General features: G+C 59.3%; 1 protein-coding gene across 1 annotated transcript in view; it reads right to left on the reverse strand.

Moving 5' to 3' along the window:
• The window catches only part of STK32C (serine/threonine kinase 32C), a gene marked incomplete at both ends in the record, with an annotated part of 89,149 nt that overhangs the window by 41,693 nt on the left and 21,777 nt on the right, over nucleotides 1-25,679 (reverse strand). Inside the window, one exon of the mRNA XM_079709203.1 lies at nucleotides 417-472. Within this exon, the coding sequence (XP_079565329.1) occupies nucleotides 417-472 (56 nt within the window). The remainder of the gene's footprint in view (nucleotides 1-416; nucleotides 473-25,679) is intronic.

The following is a 25,679-nucleotide window of genomic DNA, read 5'->3' on the forward strand; positions in this document are numbered from 1 at the left end:
CCGTGGTGTCCGAGCGTCACTGTGGCTCCAGACACCGGGCATCAGCTACACCAGGAGCGGCTTCTATATAAAACGCTCCCCTCTCAGACCTCGAGCCGGCTCTGTCCCTAAGGAAAGCTGTTCTGCTGCACCATGGGCCTTGGTATGGAGAGTGAGGGTGTCAGGGTCTCAGGCCTGGAAGAGCCCGGGGGCCGCGCCATCTGCACCCTCAGCTCCTGGCTGAGCTACAAGACCCCCAAAGACCTGGGCTGAGAAACCCTAGCAGCGGTGAGCTCGGCCAACAGTCCACCCCGCGGCCCCAGCATCACTGGCCTGCTTGGCAGGAGACACACCCACACCCTCCACCCACAGACCCAGCCGGGGCTGGCCTCGCCCCCACCGCTGTCCAGCCCTGGCCCCCAGCCGGCGGGCCTTACCTTGCCAAAGCTTCCCTTCCCAATGGCACGGAGAATCTGGAAGTGGTCCAGGTTCACTGTAGAGAGAACACAGGGATGCCAGGTGAGGTGGCAGAAAGGCGCTGTGCCTGCCACAAGCCCCCCCCGCTGGAGCAGTCCCCCAGTGCCCCTACGCTGCGGGGAGCCTCCCACACTGCAGGGCGCCCCTGCAGCCCTTCGGCGGCCCACCTCCCCCCAGGGCCTGGTGCTGCAGGGCAGGCCTCAGCCGAGGCAGAGGGGGGCTCCTGGGGGCCGGGCAGCCTCTCTTGCCGGGCTCACTGTGGGGTGAGGCCAGGCCGCACCGCCCACAGACGGGACACAATCAGACAGGGCAGCTCAGCTCAGCCCCAGGCACCCCGCAGCCCCCCAGGGAAAGTGGCCCCCAACCCGCAAAGACCCATAAATAAGTGGCCCGCCCTCTGAGTATCGGGGGGGCTGTGCCCTGTGAGCACCTCTGGACCAGCTTGAGGGGAGCCTGCAAGGGCCCCGGGGTGGATAATGGGGCCGTCCACAGCCTGAGCGAAACCACTCGACGCCTTATTTCTACCGACTTTCTTCACAAAATCAGACAGCAAGCCCCACCCCGGGGAAACTGCAGCTCTTCTGACTGTCACAGCCCTGCTGGAGGACGCTCCCGCCGCCCTGCACCAGCCTGTCAGTGTGAAGCCCGGCAGAGGGGAGGGGCGTGGACAGCATTCCGGGGCCCCCACCTCTGCTCCCAACTTGACGCTCTCTCTGCACACACGCCATGGGGGTTCACGACATCCACGCAGGTTTCCCCTCATACTGCTCGGGGGATCGGGTCTCTACCCAGGCCCGGGCCAGCCTGACCTGTGTGCCCACAGGTCTGTGCGCCCCCAGGTCTGTGCCCCCAGGTCTATATCCCCCAGGTCCATGCCCCCCGGTCTGTGCCCCCCAGGTCTCTACCCCCTAGGTCTGTGCCCGATGGTCCGTGCCCCCCAGGTCTGTGCCCCCCTGGTCTCTACTCCCTAGGTCTGTGCCCCCAGGTCTCTACTCCCCAGGTCTGTGCCCCTCAAGGTCTGGGCCCCCCGGTCTGTGCCCCCTAGGTCTGTGCCCCCGGTCTGTGCCCCCCAGGTCTGTGCCCCCAGGTCTCCCCCAGGTCTGTGCCCCTAGGTCCATGTGCCCCCAGGTCTCCCGCAGGTCTGGGCTCCCAGGTCTATGCCCCCCAGGTCTGTGCCCCACAAGGTTTGTGCACCCCCAGGTCTGTGCCCCTAGGTCTATGCCCCCAGTCTGTGCCCCCCAGGTCTCTACCCCCTAGGTCTCTGCCCCCCAGGTCTGGGCCCCCCAGGTCTGGGCCCCCTAGTCTCTACCCCCCAGGTCTATGCCCCCCAGGTCTCTACCCCCCAGGTCTGAGCCCCCCAGGTCTGTGCCCCCAGGTCTCTACCCCCCAGGTCAATGCTCCCCAGGTCTCTACCCGCCAGGTCTCACCCAGGTCTGTGCCCCCAGGTCCATGTGCCCCCAGGTCTGTGACCCACCAGCTGTCTGGGGTGGTGACCAGGTGTGGGAGGCCCGAGACACACGGGTCCATGGGGCACAGACCTGGGGGGCACGGTCCGTGAAGAGGCCGCCCCAGATTGCTCCCGCCTCCCTGTCCCCAGCGCCCACCCAGCTCAGAGGCTGCCTCCCAAAGCCGCTCCGACACTCCGGCACCATGGCCTCTGTCCACGCGGTTCTGTTCTCCCCGCTGCATCCAACACAGTCAGAGAGCCTTGTCCCTTCCGCCACCTTGTTACAGTGCAGCCTCGTTCCCCAGGGAAAACCTAAATACACTCCGCGACTGCCCCGCGCGCTGGGGCTGCTCAGGCCATCAGAGGAACCCCAGACGCCCTGCTGCCCGCAGCACCCACTGCCGACGTCTCCGCCAGACGGTACAGGACAGCTGGGCTCCAGCGGTGCCTATGTGCGCATGTGTGTGCATGTGCGTGTGCGTGCATGTGCATGTGTGTGTGTGTGCATGTGCATGTATGTGTGTGTGCGCACATGTGCACGTGCATGTGCGTGTGCATGTGGGGTGGGGCGAAAGTGAGGGAGGAGGGGGCCCAGCACGAGACCCCAGCACAGCACCTCCTCCAGAGCTGCGCATCTTCGCCCGCCAGTGGGGCTCACCCCTCCCGTCTGGGGATGGAGCCTGGCACCCAGAGGTGACAAAGGCGCCGGGACCGGCACAGCAGTAGGACACTGCCCCGTGCGAGCAGTGGCAGGGCCCCGTGCTGGCGGACACCGCAGGGGTGCCTCTAAGCCGCGTACTTGTCAACCTGCACTAGCACAGCTGGGCTGACCAGGCAACCCCAGTACCAGCTCCCACAACCAGAGAGGTGGATGGCGGGGCAGCCCCAGCCCTTGTAGGGACGGTGTCCCTGCGCCAACCTGGGACTGGCCCCTGCCACTGGCACCCATGTGACCTCGGGGTCTGAGAAGGCCCTCGTGGGCAGCGGGGAGAGGATGGGGCATCGGGAGCACGGGGCTGTGGCTGCCGTGCAGCGGGGAGACAGGCTCTGCTGGGTGGCTCGGGGCCCAGGGACCGCCCCCCCGGCCCGCCCAGTCTCCTCCAAGGCCCGGCCTGTTGCCGCCTGGGGGCCCCTGGGCTCCTTCCTCCCTTGTCAGAAGCACCGGAGGCACGCACGCCCACGTGCCCGAGGTCAGTGCAGCCTCGGCTGCTCCCACACAGAGCTGAGGACGAGGGCCGTGTCCCAGGCCCAGCCCAGGAACCACCAGAGGGCCTGCGGGGGCCGTCCTGCTGTGCATGGCAGACCCCAGCGCCTTGGGGGCAGGAGGTCCAGCCCTGCGGGCCCGGGCGCAGAAGTTACGCCTTCCTTGTGGGGCAGCTTGCTGTGCTCCCTGCCCCCCACCACACACATGGCCCCAGAAGAGCCCCGAGCACGGGCACCCCAGGCCCGTGAGTTAGCAGGGTGCTCAGCAAGAAAATCACCATTTTTAGAGAAAAGCACAAACACCAGACTTTCACTTTTTCAGAACAGGAAAGATGGGAACGCAGCTGCATTAAGACGTCAGAAGCGCAAGGAAACCCACGTCCCTCCCTGTAGAGGAGCTTCAACAGGGGCTGAATGGACGGCTCCTCTCCTTCCAAGAGACGTCGGGAGGCTAAGGGCGCCGAGCCAGGCCGCGGGGGGAGCCCGGCCTGCGGTCTGCGCTGGGCGGCCCACGGTGCCGGCCCTGTGTTTTTGACACAAGTATCCCCACTTCCTAAGACACAGGCAGGGCGGCCGCAAGGCGGCAGACAGTGTAGCGGGCAGTCAGGGAAGCCGCTCGGGAAAGACGCGGGTGGGACAGGACCCCAGGCGTGGCTGCCAGGCATCTCGAGAGCAGTGAGGCCGGGTGCCCGGGCAGGCCCAGGGCTGGGCAGGGTGCACATGGCCTCAGACCAGAAGCCACGAGCAAGGAACATGCCAGAAGGTGGCGGCCCCAGCGCCAGTGACCCTGGCGTGGCCGGCCTGGACCCCCTCCAGGTGAGCCTCAAGCCCACCTGGCTAACCAGGGTCCCTCTGCCCTCCAGTGACTGGGGGCTGCTCAGGGGACCCAAGGACCGCTGCTCCACCCTGATGCCCACGCCCAGTCTACCCCCACCCACCTGCTGGGGCAGGGAGCGCCTGGCGGTGCCAACTGCACACAGCCGCTCACCCCCCATCCCGAGACCCCGCCCCACAGCCCTCCGAGCAGAACCCAAGACCCCCTGCTGCTCTGGGTCCCTTCCTCCACCCCACGCCTGCTTCTGGCCACACACAGCGCTCTGGATGCACTCCGGGGAGGACCAGCACCTCCCACGAATGCCCCACCCCCACCCCGGCCCAGTGCCGATGCTTTCAGCCCCGCCTCCGGCTCTTGTCCGGGCCTTCGAAGGAGGCGGGAACAAAGGAAACCCACTGACCAAGATCTGTCAAAACAGTGGTGGCCAGGTTTGCCGACAGCGATACTGTAATTAGGAGGATGTAGTGGGAGTGACACTGCAAACACCACCGTCACCCAGACGTCTGCGGGGGGTCAGTGATGAAGTGTGTCAAGTTCCCCCAACACTGAATCCGGGCGCATCTCACCAATGAGAGGAGGGCGCTGGGCTGCCGGAGCCCCGAGGAACGCAGGGAGACGTGTGCGTGTGCACGGGGGCAGGGGTCCCAGGGCAGAGAGGGGTCGGGGGACACTGTGCTCGTCCACTTTCCTCCCAGCTTCCCGGCCACTGCATGGGGGTCAGAGCCACTGCCAGGAAAGCCCAACCCCCACTGTCAGCGACTCGGGGAGGGGCAGGGGCCCCGGGGACCGAGTAACAGTCCACCAGGACTCCAACACGATTGACGCTGCTGTGGGACGCTGCAGCACACCCTCCCCTGTGTCCGACAGCCCATGGGTCATAACGCAGGGAAAAGGAAAAGGTAATTCTGACCCCGACACGCCTCTGCCGGGAGGCTAAGTCCTGCACAAAGGAAACTTGTTTGCATGGGGTCCACAAGGAGACCACAGGGCCCCGCCCCACGGGCACCAGCACATACTCCTCTCGGGGCGGATAAATATTTTAAAACAAGGGTTTTGAGAATATTTATTCTTCAAGGAAGGCTTTTATTTGCAGAGTTGGCCATGGGAAGCACAGCCGTTGCTATGAAAATAGGTCATCTTGACCCAGCCGACAGCATGAGTGGAGGGAGGTTTTCATTCTATTTCACAAGGGTTGAGGCGCCAACACCAGCCCCCTGCCCTGCCCACGGCCTTGGGGGAGCCGCCCCAGGTCCTCTCGGCAGGCCCTGGCTTGGGTCAGGGTCACGGGCCTGAGCCCAGTGGTCACGAGCCGCTTTCCTCGACACCTGCCTCAGTGCTAAACCCAGGAGCCCAGACAGAGCTCTGTCCCCGCAAGGAGTCTTCAGCCGTGTTCCCAGATTGGATGTTTCTCATCCAACCTCAGGGCTTCCCCAGGAGACCACCACCCCCAGGGAAAAGTCAAGGAGCTCTTTTCCAGAAGCACGGTCAACAGTCTGATGGCTCTGTTTCCAGGGGGACTAACAAATCGTCCCTGGCTCACGGCTCATTGTCCCTTTGCTGTCCAGACACAGGAGCCCTGGCACTGTCACAGGCAGCTGCACCATCGGTCTGAGCCAGTGGCTGGGAGGGGACGGGCCACAGGCTCACGGGCAAAGGGGGTGGAGGGAGAAGGGAGGCCGCTGCTCCCTGAGCACCTGCACGAAGCAGCAGAGAAAGCCCAATGCTGGCCCTTGTGCAGTGACCACAGGATCCCAAGAGAAAAGGCAAGGTAACGTCTGAACACTTTTTCCCTGAAACTAAAACTATCTGCCCTTGGTGTGCGCCTGGCCCAGCCTTCTTTCCCATCCAAGGAGAGGGACGCCCTGGCACTGACCACCGTCAGGGTCCAGCACTCGGGTCGGCGCCCACCCCCAGGGGCAGAGGGCCCCTCCCAACAAGCCATCGTGGGGAAGCACTGGGTCCTGCTCAGACTCCAGGTGCGGAAGGCAGTCCTTTCATAAGCCAGGGCTTTTCTTAAAACAGACAGAAAGCTGCCCCCAACGAGGAAGGCAAGAGAGAAGGTGGGCCCTGGAGAGTGCAAACAGACGGGCTGCAGAGTCGCAAGTCATGGCTGTGGTCACCAGTGAGGATGCAGGAGCCCGGGGTGGACGCTCCCCACAGGCCTGGAGGGGCAGCCCTGCTCCCGACCCCTCACCCCCACGTCCTAACATCCCGGGGCCTGAGACGGCGTGCGGAGAAGCCACGGCCAGAGGGCAGCCCCGGGCCCGGGCTGGACCCAGAACCCAGACCAGGCCTGCCCCTACCCAGCCTGCCCTCAGAGCTTCCTCACCCTCGAGAGAGCCCCACACCAGAAGTGGGGATTATGTGCAAAGCTGTAATACACACAGTGTGGAAATGCATGCAGAAGTTGATTGGATTTTGTCATACATCCTATGACTTGAAAAACACTCCAAGAAAATCATCCTTGTCCCTGCAGAGCCGTACGGCCACAGTGCAGCTCTCGCCCGGCCCGCACAGCCCGGCACAGGCCCACCCTGCCTCCTGGGGCACCCGGCCAGCCCTCCTGTGTACACGGACACCTGCACACACAGGGGAGCCGGTCAGCGGGTGGTCACTTCAGAGGCACGCGGAGGCCTTGACCTGCTCACCACCACTTGTCCTCCAAGGCCGCAGGTCTGCAGGGACCGAGACCCAACAGGCCGAGAGCAGCGGGCCAGGAGGGGGCCCTCTGCGGAGGCCCCAGGGTCATCATCGTGTTTACTTCTCAGAGCAACCAGGCGATGAGGGTGGGTGTTCCTCAAGCGTCCAGCAGACCCCAGTGAGGGACCACAGAAGAGAGGGATGGAGTTCTCCACCTGCCGGCTCGACCCTGCGTGGGACCCTGCGACCAGGGGTGTCCTTGGCCCCCCGTGGACGTCTCGAGAACCCCAGGCGGGAGGGTGAAACTCGGGGAGACGGGAATAGAGCGTTTGCTCTGGCCTGGCCTCTAGACTCCAGAGAAGTGGGACGGGCAACCTCAAGGTCGTTCCTGGGCACCTGGCAACGGCCGAGCATCACGTGCGCTGCCCACTAGCGTGGGGGGACCCGTCAGGCACCCCCAGCCACTCTCCACTGTCCTGCCCGAGTCAGGACAAGCAGCCGACCCCGTGGACAGGGGACAGGTCTCTGTGCCTGAGCCCTCTTCCCGTGGCCCTGGCATCCGTCCTGGCTCCGCCCCCTCGGTGGGGGAGGGGAGGGCGGGGCAGCTTCTCAGCACCACCCCCCTGCAGGGGCCGGCCCTTCCCTCCCTCGGAGACACTCCTGCACCCACTCCGGCCGGGCCACCTTGCTCCCTTCAGGCCCTTCTCCAGGAAGCCTCTGCAGGCCCCTCGAAGGGCTCACGGCCCGGCCCGTGCCTCCTGCCCGTCTGTGTCCCCCCAGCCCGTCGGGGGCGCCCGAGCAGCCCTGTGCCTTCCACCACCGCGGCCCCTTCCCAGCACAACGCCCGGCCTGAGGGCGGGAGCAACGCCCTCGCCCTGTCCTTTCTGAGAAGCAGACGCGGCCAAGAGACAGCAGAGGCCTCTGGGGGCCCTGGGTTCTGGAACAATCTGGCTTCTGGTGCCCGGGGACGGCTGGGAACCCAGGGGGCCCGGCGTGGCTGGGCCGGAGACCAGCAGGCTGCAGATGCTGTGCCGGCCCTGCCCGGGGGGACTGGGGGGGGGCGGGTTCTGTGGGACACCTTCCCCCACGGCTGCGTCCCGAAAAGGCTTCGACCCATGAAACACCCTTAGTGCTCCCTCTGTCTATCCTGGATTCCGTCCGTCTCAGATCGTCTGGATCTGTTCCAGCGTTTGACACCAACATCCCCAGGCAGCACCGGAAACTTTCATAAATTAGTGACGACGGCAACAGCCAGATCAATAAAGCGTCTCCGGCGGGCTGGGCCCAGCTCCACCGGGACCTGCAAGGAGGTTGCCCGGGACAGACAGCCCCTCCACCTGCCGGGGCGGGGGCAGCCACGCCTCCCCCCAGGCTGCTGCCCAAGGCCTGCTGCCGGCTGTCTCCACCATCCCCGGGTGTTCACCCCCGGACCCCCAGTACCACCAGCAGGACAGACCTCCAGGACCCCAAGGCCACGGGGCCCCCTCACCAGCCAGGGAACCTGCCCGGGGGCTCCCAGTCCAGACATGCAGACAGACAGGACTGCACCGAGGACCGGGCGCTGGGAGGAGGCGTCCCGGCTCAGGTGTCGGGTGGGGGCAGGGATGGGGGAGAAACAGCCCCGGGAGCAGCCGACCCCCGAACCCCGAGGCGGGTTTGCCCGTGCCAGGCACGCCGACCCCCTATCCGGACACGAGCCCACCCCACTCTCTGGGCGCCCCTCCCTCCTCAGCACTGCTGGAAGGCTCCAGCACACGTGAGCCCCGAGTTTGGGGGGTGTGCCTCCCGGGTGCTGGGGGCCAATACTGGGAGCACAGCAACGGATCCACCAGGGAGAGAATCAGGCCTGGGCGCAGACCACCAGGAGAGGGACAGGGCAGGGCACCCCCTCTGGGAACAAGCAGCTCCCTGGGGGCCTGTGTCAGCAGCAGCCCAGCCCCCAACCCCCGAGAGGGGGCCCGGCTGGGAGCACGTGGTCAGCAGGCCCTGTGTCCCGGGGCAGCACCAGCTGCGCACAGAGGGGCCCTGGGCCACACACACGGAGCCTGGCTCCTGGAGGGGATAAGGAGAGGGTCCGGATCTGTAGGGATACAGGGAAGGGGCCCTGCTTAGAAGTCGAGGCCAACACTTGGTAGGAGACGCTCGGCTCAGCACAGGGGCTGCTGGCAGAAGTCCCATCTGTCCATCCATCCTGCCGTCTGCCTGTCTGCAGCCTCTGGGCTCCCGACCACAGAGCGGCCAAGCCACTGCCGCCTTCCCCAGAGAGGAAGGACAGAGGGGCCTCTGAAGAAGCGGTGGAACCTGACGGCCAGAGACTGAAGCAAGGGGGCACCGCAGTCCCCGGGCGCCACCAAGCAGCAGAGCCAGGAAGAGGGGGCGCAGGCCCAGAGCCTGACACCCGCCACCTACTTTCCGTCTCTGTGGATTTGACAGCTGTGGGGACCTCGTGTGAGTGGAACCCCACGGTACCCGTCCTTTTGTGTCTGGCTTATTTCACTGAGCACAGGGTCCCGCAGGCTCATCTGCGTCCAGCGCGTCAGAATTTGCTTCCTTTTCAAGGCTGAACGATATTCCACGGCATGGAGGGTCCGCGGTTTGTTTATCCCCCATCCGTGCTGGGCACCGAGTTGCTTCCACGCGTTAGCTGCTGTGAACATGAGGGTGCGGATGTCTCTTTAAGACCTGCTTTCAGCTCCTTTGGATAAAGACCCAGAAGAGGAGCTGCTGCATCATATGGTAATTTAGGTGTTTTGAGAAGCCATGACGCTTCCTCCACACCCTCACCAACACTTGTTTTCTGCTTTTTGGGGGACGAGGGGGGGCTCCAGGGATCCATGAGCTATCGGGTGCCCGAGGTGCCAGGGTAGGGGCGCCACATGCCGCCTGACTGGGAAGGTGTGTGCGTGTGTGCCTGTGTGCACGCATGCACTTGTGTTTGCACATTTACACACACATGCATGCATGGCTGTGTGTGCAGAAACTGACCTGTGCCCAGGCCTGGCGGGGCCCCTCATCCACCCGAGTTCCAGGCCCCCGAAGGCTCCCACACCCTGGGGCTTCGGGCTGTGCCACCTGCAGCACTGCTTGGACTAAATGCTGCTTTTACCCCCTTCTTCTCCAAGTGGGGCCCCCGGACCGCAGGCTGGGAGATCGTCCTGACCCCACCTGAGCGCCTTCCCCTGAAGCCTCCCGGGACACCCTGGCCAGGTGGGAGCACCAGCCCTGCACATCCTCCCCTCTGTCGGGGCTGGGATGTAAGCGACCGTCTGGGGGCCGCACACAGGAAATCAGAGCCTTCCCTGCAAAGCGCTCACCTCAGACCGTCGGGGACGGGGCCCCTGCTGGGCAGCTAACTTCAGTGGAGGAGCCAGGTTTACACCCGCTTTAAGGATCCATCAGCCTTCAAGTGGCGGCTGGTTAACTATTAATCCTGCCCCAACGTGCAGCCTCCACCGTTGCCATGGTTTCCTATCTCTGGACAAGGGCGGGGCACACACATCACCAAGGCCCAGAGCCACACACATCACAACACAAATGGCATTAAGTTTAATTCAGGAAAGAAAAAGTACAGGCCAAGCCCCGGTGCTGGGAAAGGGGGCCACAAGGCAGGAGCTCCTGCGTCAGGGCCATCCCCGCCCCATCCCCAGAAGTGGTCCCACGCCCCGTGCCACCAGACTTGGAGCCTGGCCGTCAGCAGCCTCGGAGGGACCCGCCTGCTGAGCTGGAGAGAGACACACCAAAGGCCCACCTGAGAAGGAAAGGTCAGCTGGGTTTGGGACAGTGCAGCTGCCAAGCAGGTGGCTGGCTCAGAAGACCGGCCGTGGCGTCAGTGAGGCTGACCCCCTGGGGAGGGCAGTCAGCCCATCTCCGCCCCTTGGCCCATCCCGTCCCGTGGGCAGGAGAACCACACCACCCAAGCCCCAGCCCCGCCACACACAGGCTCCTGAACCACGACCCGAGGGGGCCGGGCCCTTCCAGAGCAAGAAGTCCCGCGTGCTGCGTGTGGGACAGGGCCCAGCACCAGGGCCGGCCCGGACCCCTTTCAGGAAGCCAGAACCCCTGCTGGCCAGTCGGTGCCCGGGTGCCTGCTCCCCAGCCCTCGCCTGGGGGACCACGTCACTCAAGGCGCAGGTCCGCTGAGGCTCGTGCCGATGCAGCGCCATCCGGTGCCGGCGCGGCACAAGCTCTGCTCTGCACATGGGGCACCCAGCTCGGGTGGGCTGCGTGCTCCGGAGGTGAGGCCCTGCCCTCTGCACTGCTCGCCCGGCCACGACGGCCACGTGGCGCCCTTTTAATCACGGGATGACGCACGTCATTATACAGGGAGGGAGGCGGGGGAGACGAGGCCCCGTCCAGGTTTGCTCCACACATCACAGCAGCGCCTGTGGGCTCCCTACATGGCCAAGGCCCAGAGCCAGGACGCCCAGAGGACTGGCTGGGCCCCTTCTCCTTCCAGACGCCCTGCCACTGGACCATCCCTCTGGATTCCACCAGGAGGCTCAGGTTGGGCCCTCATCCCCTCCGTCGTCCCTGTGGGGGTGGGACGGCAGTCAGACTGGCTGCCACCCCTTCCATGGACCTCAGGGGGCTCGAACACACCCTGAGCGACTGTCACTGCTTCCCCGGAGCCAGCAGGCCAGCCCGGCGCCCGTGCGTCACACCGAAGGCCCCGATGTGCGCTGGGCGGTCCTAGACAATCCCCCTGGGAAGCAACCTGCCCCCGTCCCCCCCGCCCCCTGTGGCCAACACTCACCCTGCACCCCAGGCCGGAACCGGGTCACCGCGAAACCAGACAAAGTAGACACAGGCGTTTCCTGCACGTCCAGGCTCCGTGGAGAGGACGCAGAAGCAGAAGGGGCCCAGGGCTTCTGGAGGGGAAGTCGCACACAAGCTCCCGGCCCGGCTCCTCCAGCCCGTCCGATCCACGCAGAGGTGCAGGACCGCCCACTCCGCACCTGCAGCGCCCTGGAAGCCCCTGACGTGCGAAGAAGGAGGCAGGCCCAGGGTCCTGGCGCTTGTTCTTTTCCAGCGAATCAACCCCACACAGGTGCACGCGACACCCAGTGAGGGGAGCACCCGGATGGGGGCCTGCTGGAAAGTTCCAGCGGGGTCCACGGTGGGATAAGACAGTAAACAGGAGAGGATGTCGAGGAAGCGCATGGGGGCCCCGAGGCGGTGCTGGACCCACAGACACAGACGCGGCCGTGGACATGGAGCCCACGGAAGCAGGCGGAATGAGGGCGGGAACAGAGCGAGCAGGGACACCCCCCGCCCCGATGACCCCAGTGCCCATCAGCTCGTAATGGATAAAGGGGACGTGGGAGGTCCACACAACAGGGTATTATTCAGCCATAAAAGGGGTGCAGCTCTGACACCTGCCGGGGTTCGGACAAACCTTGAGGACATACGCTGCGTGAGAGCAGCCAACCCCGAACACCGCGGCGCAGGATTCGTGCGCACAGAGTGTCCAGAACAGGCAAACCAGAGACGGAAGTGGACGGCGGCCTCCAGGGAGGGGGCATGGCGCTGAGCACACGGGTGTCCTCCTGGGGCCGTGACAACGTCCTGGACCTAGACAGAGTGGTGGCCGCACAACCCTGGAAACGCACTGAAAGCTGCCGAGTTGTTCACTTTAAAATGGCAAATTTTATGTGGATTTCACCTCAGTAAAAAAAATTAGTGTTATTTAACAGGTGACTCACGACCGAGTCAGATCTGCGTGGGATGTACCTGCATTTCCTACTCGAGGTGACGGCCCGGGGTGGGACTCGGGAGCAGGACCCCCCGAACCCCTTTCTTTCTCGATGGAAGAGGTAAAGAAGTCACGTGCGTAGCTAAGGCAGCTTTGTTCTGACATTAAACGATGCTAAGTTCATAAAAATCCCAGCCTCATCCATCAAACACATCTGTATTTTATTTATATTCAGCCTAGTTTCAAAAAAGCGTTGGAGGCAGCGACCCGCTTCCTCGGCCCGTCACTGCAGCAGAGCGGCGGGTTCTGTCTGGAAAGACGTGGGAGCTGACACGACAGCCCCGGAAGGAGCGAGCTCTGCGCAGTCGCCCTCCAGCCAGCACAGGCCGCCTCCCCCCTCGGCCCAGCTCTCCGGGGACCCGGCGCCCTCCCTGTCACATGCTGCCTGGGCCTGGCCTGTCAGACTGGAGCGGCACTTCTGGATGCAGGGGGGCGGGTGGAGCAGAAGGCTGGAGGGGCAGGTGGGGCCGTCACCACACCCTGGGGAGCCCGTCGGAGCCAAGGCTGGAGCGAGGACAGCGGAGCTGAGCCGGGGGGCAAGACCCTCAAGGCCGGTTACCCACCACCCCCAGACTTCCCATTCCTCGGGCCGTGTCCCCTTCTCACTGAAGGCCCTTGAGTTAGGATCCCCGAGGCCAGGCTGCGTCTGACTCAGCCGGGCCACCTGTGCCCGGTGTGGCTGGCTCTGCACCCGCCCTCTGGCCTGCTGTCCGTCGTGAGCTGACGCCCTGAGGGCACGCTCTTAGCGTCCACTTGGCAATGACTGCTGACATCCACCGCCCAGAGGTCCACTCTTCTCCAGGGGCCCTTGTTCTTGCTCAAATGTTTTCAGTCAACCTGTCAAGTACTTTGGAATTCACCTAGGCTGTATATCAATTTGGAGAGAACTGACATCTTTCTGGTATTTATATCCTTCACTTATTTAGGGCCCCATTTCTCTACACAGACGTTGCACGTCTTTCGTTAGTTGTTGCTGTCATACAAGGTATCTTAAGGGCTTTCCTGAGGCATAACTGACACACAGTCAACTAAACTGCTGAGGTGCAGGACTGATCAGTCTGACATGTGCACACGCCCCAGGACTGTCACCACAGTCAGGAGCAGCTCATCACAGGTCACCATGAGGAGAGAAGAGTCTACATCTGAAGGGGAGGAGGTGCTTGCCATACATATGTCCACAATATCCAGAATATATAAAGAGCTCCCACAAATCAATAAGAAAAAGACTAAAACAATAGAAAACCAGTATAGGTCTTGAATAGGCAGCTCGCAAAAGAGGATATCCTAAATGCCCAGCCTAGCCAACAGGAAATGGAGCTCCATGCTTTAGCCACTAGGGATGTGGAACTAAACCACGGTGGGACTCCAGCCCACCCACCAGACAGCCTGAAACTGCAGAGGCCGACAAAGCAGAGGCTGGCAAGGGTGTGATCAACATTGCTAATGGGAGTGAAACTGTGCAATTACTTCAAAAACTGGGGGCCAATAGCTGGTAAAGTCAAGTGGATAAGATCCTATGGCCCAGGGACTTCCCTGGTGGCGCAGTGGTAAAGCATTCGCCTGCCAATGCAGGGGACGTGGGTTCGAGCCCTGGTCCGGGAAGATCCCACGTGCTGTGGAGCAACTAAGCCCGTGCGCCACAGCTACTGAGCCCACGCGCCTAGAGCCTGGGCTCCGCAACAAGAGAAGCCACCATGATGAGAAGCCCGTGCACCGCGATGAAGAGTAGCCTCTGCTCTCCGCAACTAGAGAAGAGAAAGCCCGTGCGCAGCAAGAAAGATGCAACACAGCCAAAAATAAATAAAATTTAAAAAAAAAAAGATCCTATGGCCCAGCCAATCCTCGCCCAGAGACGCACACGTATGTTCCCCAAAAGACATGCACAGGGGGTCAGGAATCTGGTCAAAAACTGGAGAGCACCCAAGATGCCCAACGTCAGCACAACGCACCAGCAACGTGTGATCTATTTACACAAAGAATTCCAGACAGAAAGGGACTGAACGGTCTCCAATGGCAGCCAACAGCTCTGGTGGATCTCACACCCTACCCTCAACATGACACACTGAGAGAAAGAAGCTAGGCACGTAAGACTAAGAGTTCATTCATACAGGGCTTCCCTGGTGGCGCAGTGGTTAAGAGTCCGCCTGCTGATGCAGGGGACACGGGTTCGTGCCCTGGTCCGGGAGGATCCCACATGCCACGGAGCGTCTGGGCCCACGAGCCATGGCTGCTGAGTCTGTGCGTCCGGAGCCTGTGCTCCGCAACGGGAGAGGCCACAAGAGTGAGAGGCCCGTGTACCAAAAAAGAAAAAAAAAAAAAAAAAAGAGTTCATTCATACAAAGTTACATTTTATAGACATACTTTATAGACATTCCTTGTTTGTTTTTAGAAAAATACATATTTTCCAGTTATTAGATACAGAATCTACGAATGTCTATTGTTGTATTCACAGTTAATTGTGATCTTTTATTACTGCGTTTCCTCAACCTAAAAATAATAGAGATATACTGAAATCTCCCACTACGATGTTGGATTTATCCATTCTTCTCTGCAGGTACTTCATATATTTTGAGGCTATTTTGTTATGTGCACACATGTTTGTAAACAAAACGTATCAAAACGTGTAGGATGTAGCCAAAGTGGTGCTAAGAGGGAAATTGACAGCTCTAAGTACTTAAATTAGAAAACCAGAAGACAGCAAAAGAAGAACAAAGTATATAAAGAAAGAAGAAACTAATAAAAAATGGAGATCAGTTAAATAGAGAAAAACAGCACAAGAACATCAACAAAGCCAAAGGCTGTTTTTATAAGATTCATAAAATCCATGAAACATTTGGAAGGATTTTAGAAAGAGGATGTCATTACAGATCCTACAGGCATTTAAGGGGATAATAAAGAAATATCATGAACAACTTTATGTCATCAAATTATACTATGTAGATGAAATGGGAAAAGTCCTTGAAATACATAGTTTACCAAACTAATACAAAAATAAATACACAATCTGAACAGCCTTAAAACTGTTTTTTAAAATAATGCATTCATAGTTGATAACCATTGTATGAAAAAAGAACTCCAGCCCAGTGGCTTCAGCAGTGAAGTCCATCAGATTTTTAGGGAAGAAACAATATATCAAAATCTTACACAAACTGATTCAGAAAACAGAGAAAATGAGTACTTCCTAACTCATTTTGTGAGACCAGCATTTTCCTGATACCAAAACCTGATAAGGACATTACAAGAAAAGAAAATTACACACCAATATTCCTCATGAGCACAAATGCAAAATTCCTTAACAAAATATCAGCAAATTAGCAGCAATATACGAAAAATAGAATCTGTCGTGACTGAGTGAGGTTTATGCCAGGAATACAAGGTTGGTTTGACTTCGAAAATCCAACCCTTTGAGTCACTACACTAAGAAAATAGAGACAGAAACTCATACGATCACCTCTATAGATGCAGAAAATGCAGTTTACTATGAATCAGTTTTGCTTCAGTAAAGCTGTTAAAATATCCTGTACAACAGCATTTGACAAAATGCACAGCCATTCATTATGAAGATGCTCAGCAAACTAGAACAGAACAGCACTTCTCCACTGAAAGAAAGGATGTCTGCAAAACGTCAGCAGCTAAAACCGTAATTAATGGTGACCTAATGCACACATTCCCCCAAAGATGGAGAGCAGGACAAGGCTGGCCACTCTCACTACTTCTTTAAACACAGTTCTGGCCCAGCCAGTGATACAAAGAAAAGAAGTTTAAAAAAAACTGGAAAGGAAGGAGTCAAAATGTTTTGATTCACAGATGACATAGCTGTCTACAGAGAAAATCTTAAAGCATCTACAAACCCCTTCTAGAACTAATAAGTGAATCAAGCAAAGTCACAGGATACAAGGTTTAAACAAAAATGTATTGGATTTCTAATATATAGCAACAAACGCCTGAGATTTAAAAAATCCCACTTACAATAGCACCAAAAGCATCAAATACATAGGAAGAATATATCTGAAGAAAAGTGTGCAAGACTCATACATATAACATTACAAAACACTGTTAAGGGAAATCAAAGAAGGCCTAAATCAGTGGAGGAATGCCCCTTAGCCCTGGGTTGGAACCATGAACACTGAAGAGGTCACTTCTCCCCAGATATATCTGTAGAATCCATGCAATTTCAGTCAAACCCCTAGCAGGCTTTTTTTGTAGAAACTAGTAGGCAAAGACTAAAATTTATATGGAAATGTAAAGGACCTAGAATAGCCAAAATAATCCTTTAAAAAAAAGGAGAGCGAAGTTAGAGGACTCACACTATCTGATTTCAAGACTTAAGACTGGTGCCGGTGCGAGGACAGACACATGGAGCAAAGGACAGACGGGCTGTTCAGAAACTGCCCGGCACTGTACATGGCCAGCTGGTTTTTGACAAAAGCACTAGAGCAGGCTTACAGGCAATGTCCGCCTTCCGCAAATGGAACCAGAACCACCAGGTAGCCATCAGGAACAACATTAACCTTGACCGCACCTCACACCATGCCCCCAAATAATTCTAGATGGACTACAGACATAAACCCAGAAGTTGAAAGTATAAACTCCTAGAAAAAAAACGAGGATGATATTTTTGCAACCTAAAGACAGGCAAAGATTTCTAAACATAATGCCCAAAACACCAAGCGTAAAAGAAAAAAGTTGATAAGTTTTGCTGCATCAAGATTTAAAATGTGTGTTCTTTAAAAGTCACCATGAAGGAAATGAAAAGTCAAACCTAGGAGAAGTATTTGCAACACATTTGCAACAAAGGACTTGTAACCAAATTATATAAAGAATGCTTGCAAATCAGTAATAAAATGACAAACACGCAATTTAAAAATGGGCAAATATGTGGATAGACAATTCACCAAGGAGGATGTACAGAAGTCCAACAAGCACAGGAAAGGAGACGTAACGTCCATTAGACACCAGGCAATGGATATTACCACCACCCCCCCGAAAAGGGTACCACCACTTCCCGCCAGAACAGCCAGTGATGGACTGACACACCAGGGGTCCACCCGGATGCGGAATAGCCAACCCCGCACGCTCTGGTGGGGATGGAGCACAGCAGATCACTTTGGAAAACTCGTTCGCGGGTCCTTACAAAGTTAAACGTACACTGACTGTGCTACCAAGCAATTCCATTCCTAGATATTTACCCAAGAGAAACCAAACAGATGTCTACGCGGGAATGTTCTCTGCAACCTTATTCCTAACAGCCACATCCTGGAAACAACCCAAATACCCATCTGCAGGAGAGTGGATAAGGAAATTGAGTTATATTCGTACAATATAGAACAGTACTCACAATTTCCTTTTAAAAAAAGAACAAACTACTGACACGTAACAAGATGGATGAATCCCCAAAACACTGCACTGAATGAAAGAAGCTTGATTTAAAAGAGCACGCTGCGTATGACTCTGACGATGGAAGTTCGAGGGCAGGAAAAACTAACCCGTAGGGGCGGACACAGCACCAGCGTGTGCCTGTGCGGCAGGCATGCTGCCTGGAACAGAGCAGGACGGAAGGCTCCAGGACTGCGGAAACGCTCGGATCTGGACTGGGGTCTTGGTTACACAGGCGGACACGTGTAAAAACCCATCAGCTGGACGCTTCAGCTCTGTGCACTTTACCGTAATTATACCTCAGTGGAAAGGCACAAATACCTATTATGAATATTTCGTGGAGGGGGAGTTTCGGGTACCCAATGTACTGTATTACAGGAAAGAGTCCTCCACTATCTGAGCGCAGGAAACTAAGGACCAACCAGAGAGGTCGGGCCATCTGCCCACAGTCACAGGGCCACCGAGCAGAGCGGGCGGGATCAGAACCCGCGTGCCAGGATGGGGGCAGAGGCGGCGGGGCGGAGGCGGGGGAGGAGGGCGAGTTCTCGGTGAGGGCCGGGAGTCGGCCAGAAGCGCTTTCAGGGCAGGGCTATTCAGAATGGGCTCAGACGGTAGGTAGGGGCTCCCAGGAGCACGGACGTCACACGAGCATCACGTCATGTGGGTGGGCAGCCCCGGGGGCCTGGGATTGAGGAGGAGGGGGAGCTGTGAGCACAGGCCAAGAGGGGCTGCAGCGGCTGCCTCTGCCACTCGCCGATGCACGCTGGGAGTGGACAGCCCGGCCAGGGCGGCTAGGGCGGGGGGCGGCAGGGGTCGCTGGGCCAGATGCCCTCCCCCACGCCCGCTGCCACGGAGTAAGCTCAGCTGGCCGTCTAGCCCGCACAGAAGCGGGCGAAGTCTGAGACCGCTCCAGCAAGGCGACCTGGGTGACCCCGTACAGCCCATCAGCACCAGCCTGGGCCCACACAGGCCCACTGCCCTCTCTCCCCTCCCCGCCCCAGAGCCTATGCCCACAGAAGGTCTCCAGCAGCCCCAGGCCTACCCAGCGCGCTTCCCCCCTCCGTGGCTTCTCTGGCCGGTGACGCGTATGCCCTGGGCAGAGTGAACAGCTGAACCAGGGACCCAACCCCCCTTTAGAAGCAGGGTGCTGGGTGCAGGGCGCTGGTCTCCTTTTGGGGTCCCTTGAAACCTGGCCAAAATGGGAGAAGTTGGCCCAGCACAGAATTCCCTTTTACTCTGGAGCCCAGTGGTGCTCTCAGATCACACCTGTGTGTGCGTGTGTGCCTGTGGGTGCAGCTCTGTGTGTGTGTCCCTGTGTGCACGTGTGCACTCAAGTGTGTGCCTGTGCCGGTGAGCATGTGTCGGTGGGTGCACGTGCACGTGTGTACCTGTGGGTGCAGCTCTGTGCGTGTGTCCCTGTGCGCACGTGTGCACTCACGTGTGTGCCTGTGCCGGTGAGCATGTGTCGGTGGGTGCACGTGTGTACCTGTGGGTGCAGTTCTCTGTGCGCATGTTCCTGTGTGACCTGTGTGGCTGATGTGTGTGCGTGCACAGTCGTGGGGCACAGAGACCTGCACAAGCCCTCTTCGAGTGGCTGTATTGAGCGCCAGCCCCAGGTCTGACAGCCACATCCTGCTGGAAACTGCCCGCTTCGCTGGCATCCCGGCAGTTCCCAAGCTGCGGGAAGAGATGCAGCAGGCAGATTGTGCCGGCTGAGCCAGATCTTCCCGGCGCTGCGGGGAGGCGGGGGTTCTTGGGAGAAAGCTGTCAAGGCGAGTATGGGGCCTCGCAGCCATTTATCACCCCCATCGCCCTGCTAAGAACGCCACCTCCCCCAGCCTCCTCCCTGCGCCTGCTGGGCCTCAGGCTGCAGATGGATGGGTTCATCCCCAGAGGCACAAAGGCCCTCGCTGAGCTGACAAGAAGGGACGGTCTCACTCCCGGGTGCCAGCGTACACATGGAGAGCTGCCAGGCCCCAGGCTGCCCATCTACCTGGGAGCACCTCGCCTCGGCCTGCAGAGGTGGGGCGGCCCCGGGTCCCTCTTAGCTCACACGCCCTGGGTATGTACTATTGGTTAATATCCTACACATTCACCAAAGCCTCACCAACAACCAGCTCCTATCCACTCGGCCTCCTAACAGCTCTCAAACACATCAGTGGGGTTTTTGACGGTGCTTTTCTATGTTCACTAAAGGGCCTCACCCAGAGGGCAGCCTCCAATCAGAAGAGGAAGTTGTTTGTCCCAAAAGGTGCTCTGAGGTTCCGGTTCCGAGTCCCTGGCAGGCGCACATTGGGGTGGCTGCAGTGCCACCTGAGGGACTCAGCAAAGCACCTCTGCAGCACCAAGCCCGGTCCTCTGCACCCACAGAGGCTTGTTGAACGAATGCATGAGTGAACAAGTGCGTGAGTGAAAGACGACCCACAAGGCCGCCCCCTGCACTGACCCCGGTCCCCGGCCAGTGGGGCTTTTCCCTCCGAGGTGGACTCCTGCCTGACCAGATGCTGGGCTTTGGTTACTTGTTTTGTAAGATCCGTGGGATTCTGGAAACACACAGGGAATCCAACCGTTTGCAAGATGAAGTGTTCAGGCCGGAGTCAAGGAGAGAGTTGCCACGGGTCTGTGACCCTGAGGGGCTTTCGCACGGGACAGGGCAGGACGGGACGGGGCAGGAAAGGGCGGACCAGAGCTCTCCAGGGCGGCCGGAGGAGGGCAGACGCGGAGGCAGGCTTCTGCCTGGTTGGCTAAGGCCCCGCAGTCCCAGAGCTGGATTCCCCCCCCCTAACGGCTGGTCCACCCCTGCGTGTGGCCACCCGGGGGCTGTGACACCGACCCGGCTGGGACTCAGCGGCGGGACGACTCCCGTGAGCAGGGGGGCTGGTGCGCATGGTGGGGGCCCTCCTGGCCTGGGGGGCAACTGACAGCCCCGATGCAGGCTCATCTCACTCACACCAGGGCAGCTGGAGTCTTAGTCAAACGTCGGTTCCACACCAAGCATTGTGAATGAAAAGTTGCTGTTTTAAATTTCACCTCACAGGTAAGTGCACGGTTTTATTTCAGACCTTTTCTTGGAAAAGAAATTTGCATATGCTTTCGATGGAAAGTGGATACTTAAGATTAATAAACGGCACGGTTGCTTGTTTTGCAGGAGATGAGTGGTGACAAAGCCTTTTACCAGACTGTGGAGGCCGCGCCACCTGACGGACACTTACCCAAGGCCGGGGGCCGCGTGGAGCCTGGCCACGGAGCGTCCCCTGCCCCTTGCCTAGATGAGCCCACCCAGCCCTCGGGCCATCTCAATCCTGCAAGCACTGGCCCGTCTGCAGAATAAACCCAGGCAAAGGCAGACCGAGTGCGTGGCCACGCAGGAAGGGCCCGTAGATGCCCCAGTGCAGAGCCCGATCAGTAGATGGGCCTCCCAACCTCAGGGCCACTGCCGATCGGGACCAGCACGGCAGGGCTGAGTCACCTGCCCGTCCACTGCCCCAAGGGCATCTCTGCTATGGGAGCGGAGATAGCCGCACCTCGGAGGAAGGCAAACCAGGGGTGACAGCCACTGCAGGGACCCTAAGAAATCGGCCCTGGGCCCCCAGCCCCAAGGGCACACCACAGGGTCCTGCTGCATGTGTCATGGCTCCTAGGACCAAGGACGGCCATGACTGCACAAACCACATGGCTTCCTAGCGGTGCCGCGGGAGCCCAGGCCCAGCAGGCCCTGTCCCAGATGCTGCCCAGCCACCTCGGGGCAGGTTCCACCCCCACGTGCACGCCCTTTGGAGGTCACAGCCTGGCCTGGCCTTGAAGAGTCTAGACTGGGCGCCAGGAACAGGTGTTGAGAAGCGGTCGCTTTGTCAGGATGCCAGCACGGGCGTAGTCCGAGGCCCGTGGTTTCTCCAGAAGCATCAGAGTCTCGAGTCTGTCTTCTACTTCCGACTCGTTTCCCCACGCCTTCCCCACAACACGATGTCACGGCTCCAGCAAACCACCACGTGGCCGGCGTCCAGCGTGACCCTGAGCTTCTCACCATGCCCACTCCGAGTCGGATGGACCTCCTGCGCCTTCTCTGGGGTCAGGAGACCCTCGGACAACCCCTCCCGTTAGAGACGCATCAGCCTCCAACCAAACTCTCCCCAGGGGCCCCATTTTGTCCCTCTCCTGCTCCTTCCTCCCCTGGCATCTCTGTGACGAAGCAGAGATGCTCTAACGTTGGTGGGGAGAGGAGAGTTTACAGGCAGATCCCGTCTCTCCAGGAAATACAGGCTCCGCTTTGGGGCTGTGGCCTCTCTGCGGACGGGCGGCAGTGAAGACAGAGTCCCGTAAGGCGGGGCAGGGACTCGTGTGCAGCCGAGAAGAGCCGGCACACCCGCACGATAGCGCGCCCCTGCCCCGTGGCCTCACCCAGTCTCGCCCAGACCTTCACCCCGAGGCTGGACACCAGTTTCTGATGACCGACTTTTTGGTCGCCAATTTCTCCAACCCACAGAAAATTAGAAGGTGGATGTGCAGCTAGAAAACAGCCCAAAAAGAGCAGCAAAAAAAATGTTCGAGGAAAGATACAAGAAGGTGATTTTTTTTTTTTTTTTTGCGGTACGCGGGCCTCTCACTGTTGTGGTCTCTCCCGTTGCAGAGCACAGGCTCCGGACACGCAGGCTCAGCGGCCATGGCTCACGGGCCCAGCCGCTCCGTGGCATGTGGGATCTTCCCGGACCGGGGCACGAACCCGTGTCCCCTGCATCGGCAGGCGGACTCTCAACCACTGCGCCTCCAGGGAAGCCCAAGAAGGTGATTTTTAAAGAGAGTCACAAGATGCCAAAAAGCTGAGTAGTTTAGGATCGGCTTGCTGGTGCCCACGATCCTGCAGACGTGGGCCTCCCCCGCCCTCCCGGCACAGGATGGGGTCAGGGCCTCCGCCCTGAGCTGGTTCCCAGGTGTTTAAATGGGTTTCCGTGCGCTGTCTAAGAATGCCAGGAGGACACCCACCATGTACTAAGGCCCACGTGGCTCTGCTCCGGGGCTGGTTTCCTGGGTGAGCCAGGCGAGGCTCACAGGCCCCCATGGCCAAGCCCCAAACGGCCGCGATGCTGGCCCCCTCCTCTCCCTTCCAGTTCAACAGGCTGGATTATTATTCAGGGATGGGTCTATTTTTGGCCGAACTGAATAGAATTAAGGAAAGACATTATTTTGAGATGGAGCATAAGACTTCTGTTCTCTTTTATGCTTCCAAAAATAAGAGTCAAAGAACTGAGCAGAGCTGGGAGCCTGCATCCTCGTGGGTGCTCAAGTCTGTGGTTTCCAGGATGAGAGTCTTGGCCAGGATACAAAAACCACATGATGCAGGGATGAGGGTGGCCAGGACAACAAGAAGCTCCCCAAAAGCTTCTGGGGGGAGAGCCAGAGCCGACCCCGCTTCCAGAGGAAGGCACAGCGACCGCCACGAGACTGGGGTCCAGCCCCACGCCGGCCGTGGGCAGGGAGGTGGCAGGCTGGGGGTTTGCTGGGACAGCCCTGGGCCTCTGGACCTGCGTGACCATCGGCGCCCCGCCTCTCCTGTGACCCTCGCAGGTTTCTTCTTGTGAGTCGGCCTCAGACCTGGAGAGCCAGCCTGGCCCCCAGCGGCCTCTGCTGGATGGAGAACTGAGGGCCTGAATTACCTGCTGGCCTGTGACCCCTCAGGATTCACACACACACACACACACACACACACACACACACACACAGTGAATCCATAAGCGTTCTAGGGAAAAATGAGTGAATTTATTCCTAATTCTGGAGCAAGAGACCCACATGTGTGTGTATAACACAGGTCTTCACTCTCCATTTTCTATCCTCAGGCAGTTTTAATGTCTGAAACTTGCATATGAATTGCTTTTTCATGCCAATAGGGATTATCTGGGTGTGAGAGTATGGGCTATTTTCTGTTTTCTTCTTTATACTGATGTTTATCTTTTTTTTTAAGCATCTTTTAAATGAGCTGTAGAAGAGGACCAAGCTATTCCTACTTACTTCACTAGACCTCCCCTACCATCTGCCAACTCACGTCTTAAGGGGCCTGGACCCATGTTTCTCACGCTCAGTATGAACAGCCTTTTTTTCATTAAAAAAATTTATTTATTTATTTATTTTTGGCCACGTTGGGTCCTCATTGCTGTGCGCAGGCTTTCTCTAGTTGCGGCGAGCTATGGCTGCTCTTTGTTGCGGTGCACGGGCTTCTCATTGCTGTGGCTTCTCTTGTTGCGGAGCACGGGTTCTAGGCGCGCGGGCTTCAGTAGTTGTGGCTCGCAGGCTCAGTAGCTGTGGCTTGCGGGCTCTAGAGCGCAGGCTCAGTAGTTGTGGCGCATGGGCTTAGTTGCTCCGTGGCACGTGGGATCTTCCCGGACCAGGGGTCGAACCCGTGTCCCCTGCATTGGCAGGCGGATTCTTAACCACTGCGCCACCAGGGAAGCTCCCTGAATGACCTTTTTTTAAAAAACAATATATTCTCACGCGGCCCAAGAATATGCTCCTGGAACCCAGTCTGGAAAGCACTGGAAACATTGTCTTAGGAAATTAAAATCTTCCTCAGAGAAAATGGCTACACAGACGGAGGTGTGTCCACTCTGCAGCTGGTCAAGAGGCTTTCACAGGCCACCGTACGAGGAAAGCAACTTCTCACAGGGCTGGGGCCCTACAGGGTGGGCTCGGGGACCACGAGACCCTCAGATCTCAGCAGGAGAAGCTGAGCATCGGATGGGGCTCCCCTAGCCCACGCGATTGTCCCAGCCCAGCCCCCGAAGGCACCGTCTGAGCAGGGAAGGGAGGGTGTGAGACCACAGTCCCACGTGCGGGGGGGGGGCCGTGCTCTGCAGCCCACGCCATCCTCACGCCCCATCAGGCACACACGGCACCACTCAGCGGGAGGGCAGACGGGGGAGAGGCGCTGAACTGCACCCCAACGCTGTGCTCACACAGAGCCTGGCCGGGCTGCAAACACCCGGAGCCCAACCTCAGAGGCACCTGTGACTGCTGCCCCCGCGAGGGCGCCACAGAACCGCCCACCGCCACTGCTGAGAGCAAGCGGGCTAGTGACACCCCCTCCCCAGGCCACGTGTCCCCCCGCGGAGCCAAAGTGCCAGCTGCGACCGAAAAGCCTCCTGTGTCGCCTTCTGCAGGTGTCAGGAACCGCCGCCTCCAGATGGAGCGCAGCGGTCTCTCAGAGACAGCTCCGTGGTGAAGGAAGCAGTGACCCAGTGGGTACCTGTGCCTGGGGACCTGATGGCCTCAGGCTCGTGGTGGGGGGAGGGTAATGCACTAAGGAGCACACTGATGCCCCCACTTTTGAGAAACACAGTAAAGGCAAAAGGGCCGATAGGAAGATGCAGCAAAGGGCGTTCTGATCGCTCGGTTTACCTGTGATGAGCCCAGGGGCCACCAGTTAAATGTCCTGACCGCCAGCTGCCACTGCTCGATGGAACTCAGCCGGAGGAGGGGATTCTGCTGCTCATCTCTGTCGCCAGAGGGAAGGTGCAGCGTCCCCGGGAGAAGGCACGGGACGAGTAAATGACAGCTCGGCTGGTCCTCTTCCAGGCCCTGAGCCCACCCCTTGGAGGCTGAGGCTGAGGCGGCTGGCCCTGCTCTGAGTTCTCTGGGTCCAGGGTGCTCACATCCTCTGCCCCCCGCCACAAAGGGCCACCACCAACACAGACACCCCACCACACAGGAAACCCGGTGCGGGCGCCCAGGGGAGAGAAGGGTGAGGCCCGGGCGGCGCAGGTGGGGGCCACGTGGGGTGGGAAGGGGTGGGGGCCGGAGCGGGCACAAGCGGCCGTCAGCCGAGGCCTCAGACCCGGGGCGGGGCCTGCTCATTTCAGCATCTGCGAACCGTGCAAAGCAGCCCTGGAAAGGCCTCCCTTTCACTCCACACGGGGCGGCTTCGGGCCAGGACACAGAGCAGAGCAGGGCAGGGCTGGAGGGTGAAGGGGTTCCTGGAACGG

Source organism: Hyperoodon ampullatus (assembly GCF_949752795.1).
Source record: "Hyperoodon ampullatus genome assembly, chromosome: 1".
NCBI classification, from domain to species: domain Eukaryota; kingdom Metazoa; phylum Chordata; class Mammalia; order Artiodactyla; family Ziphiidae; genus Hyperoodon; species Hyperoodon ampullatus.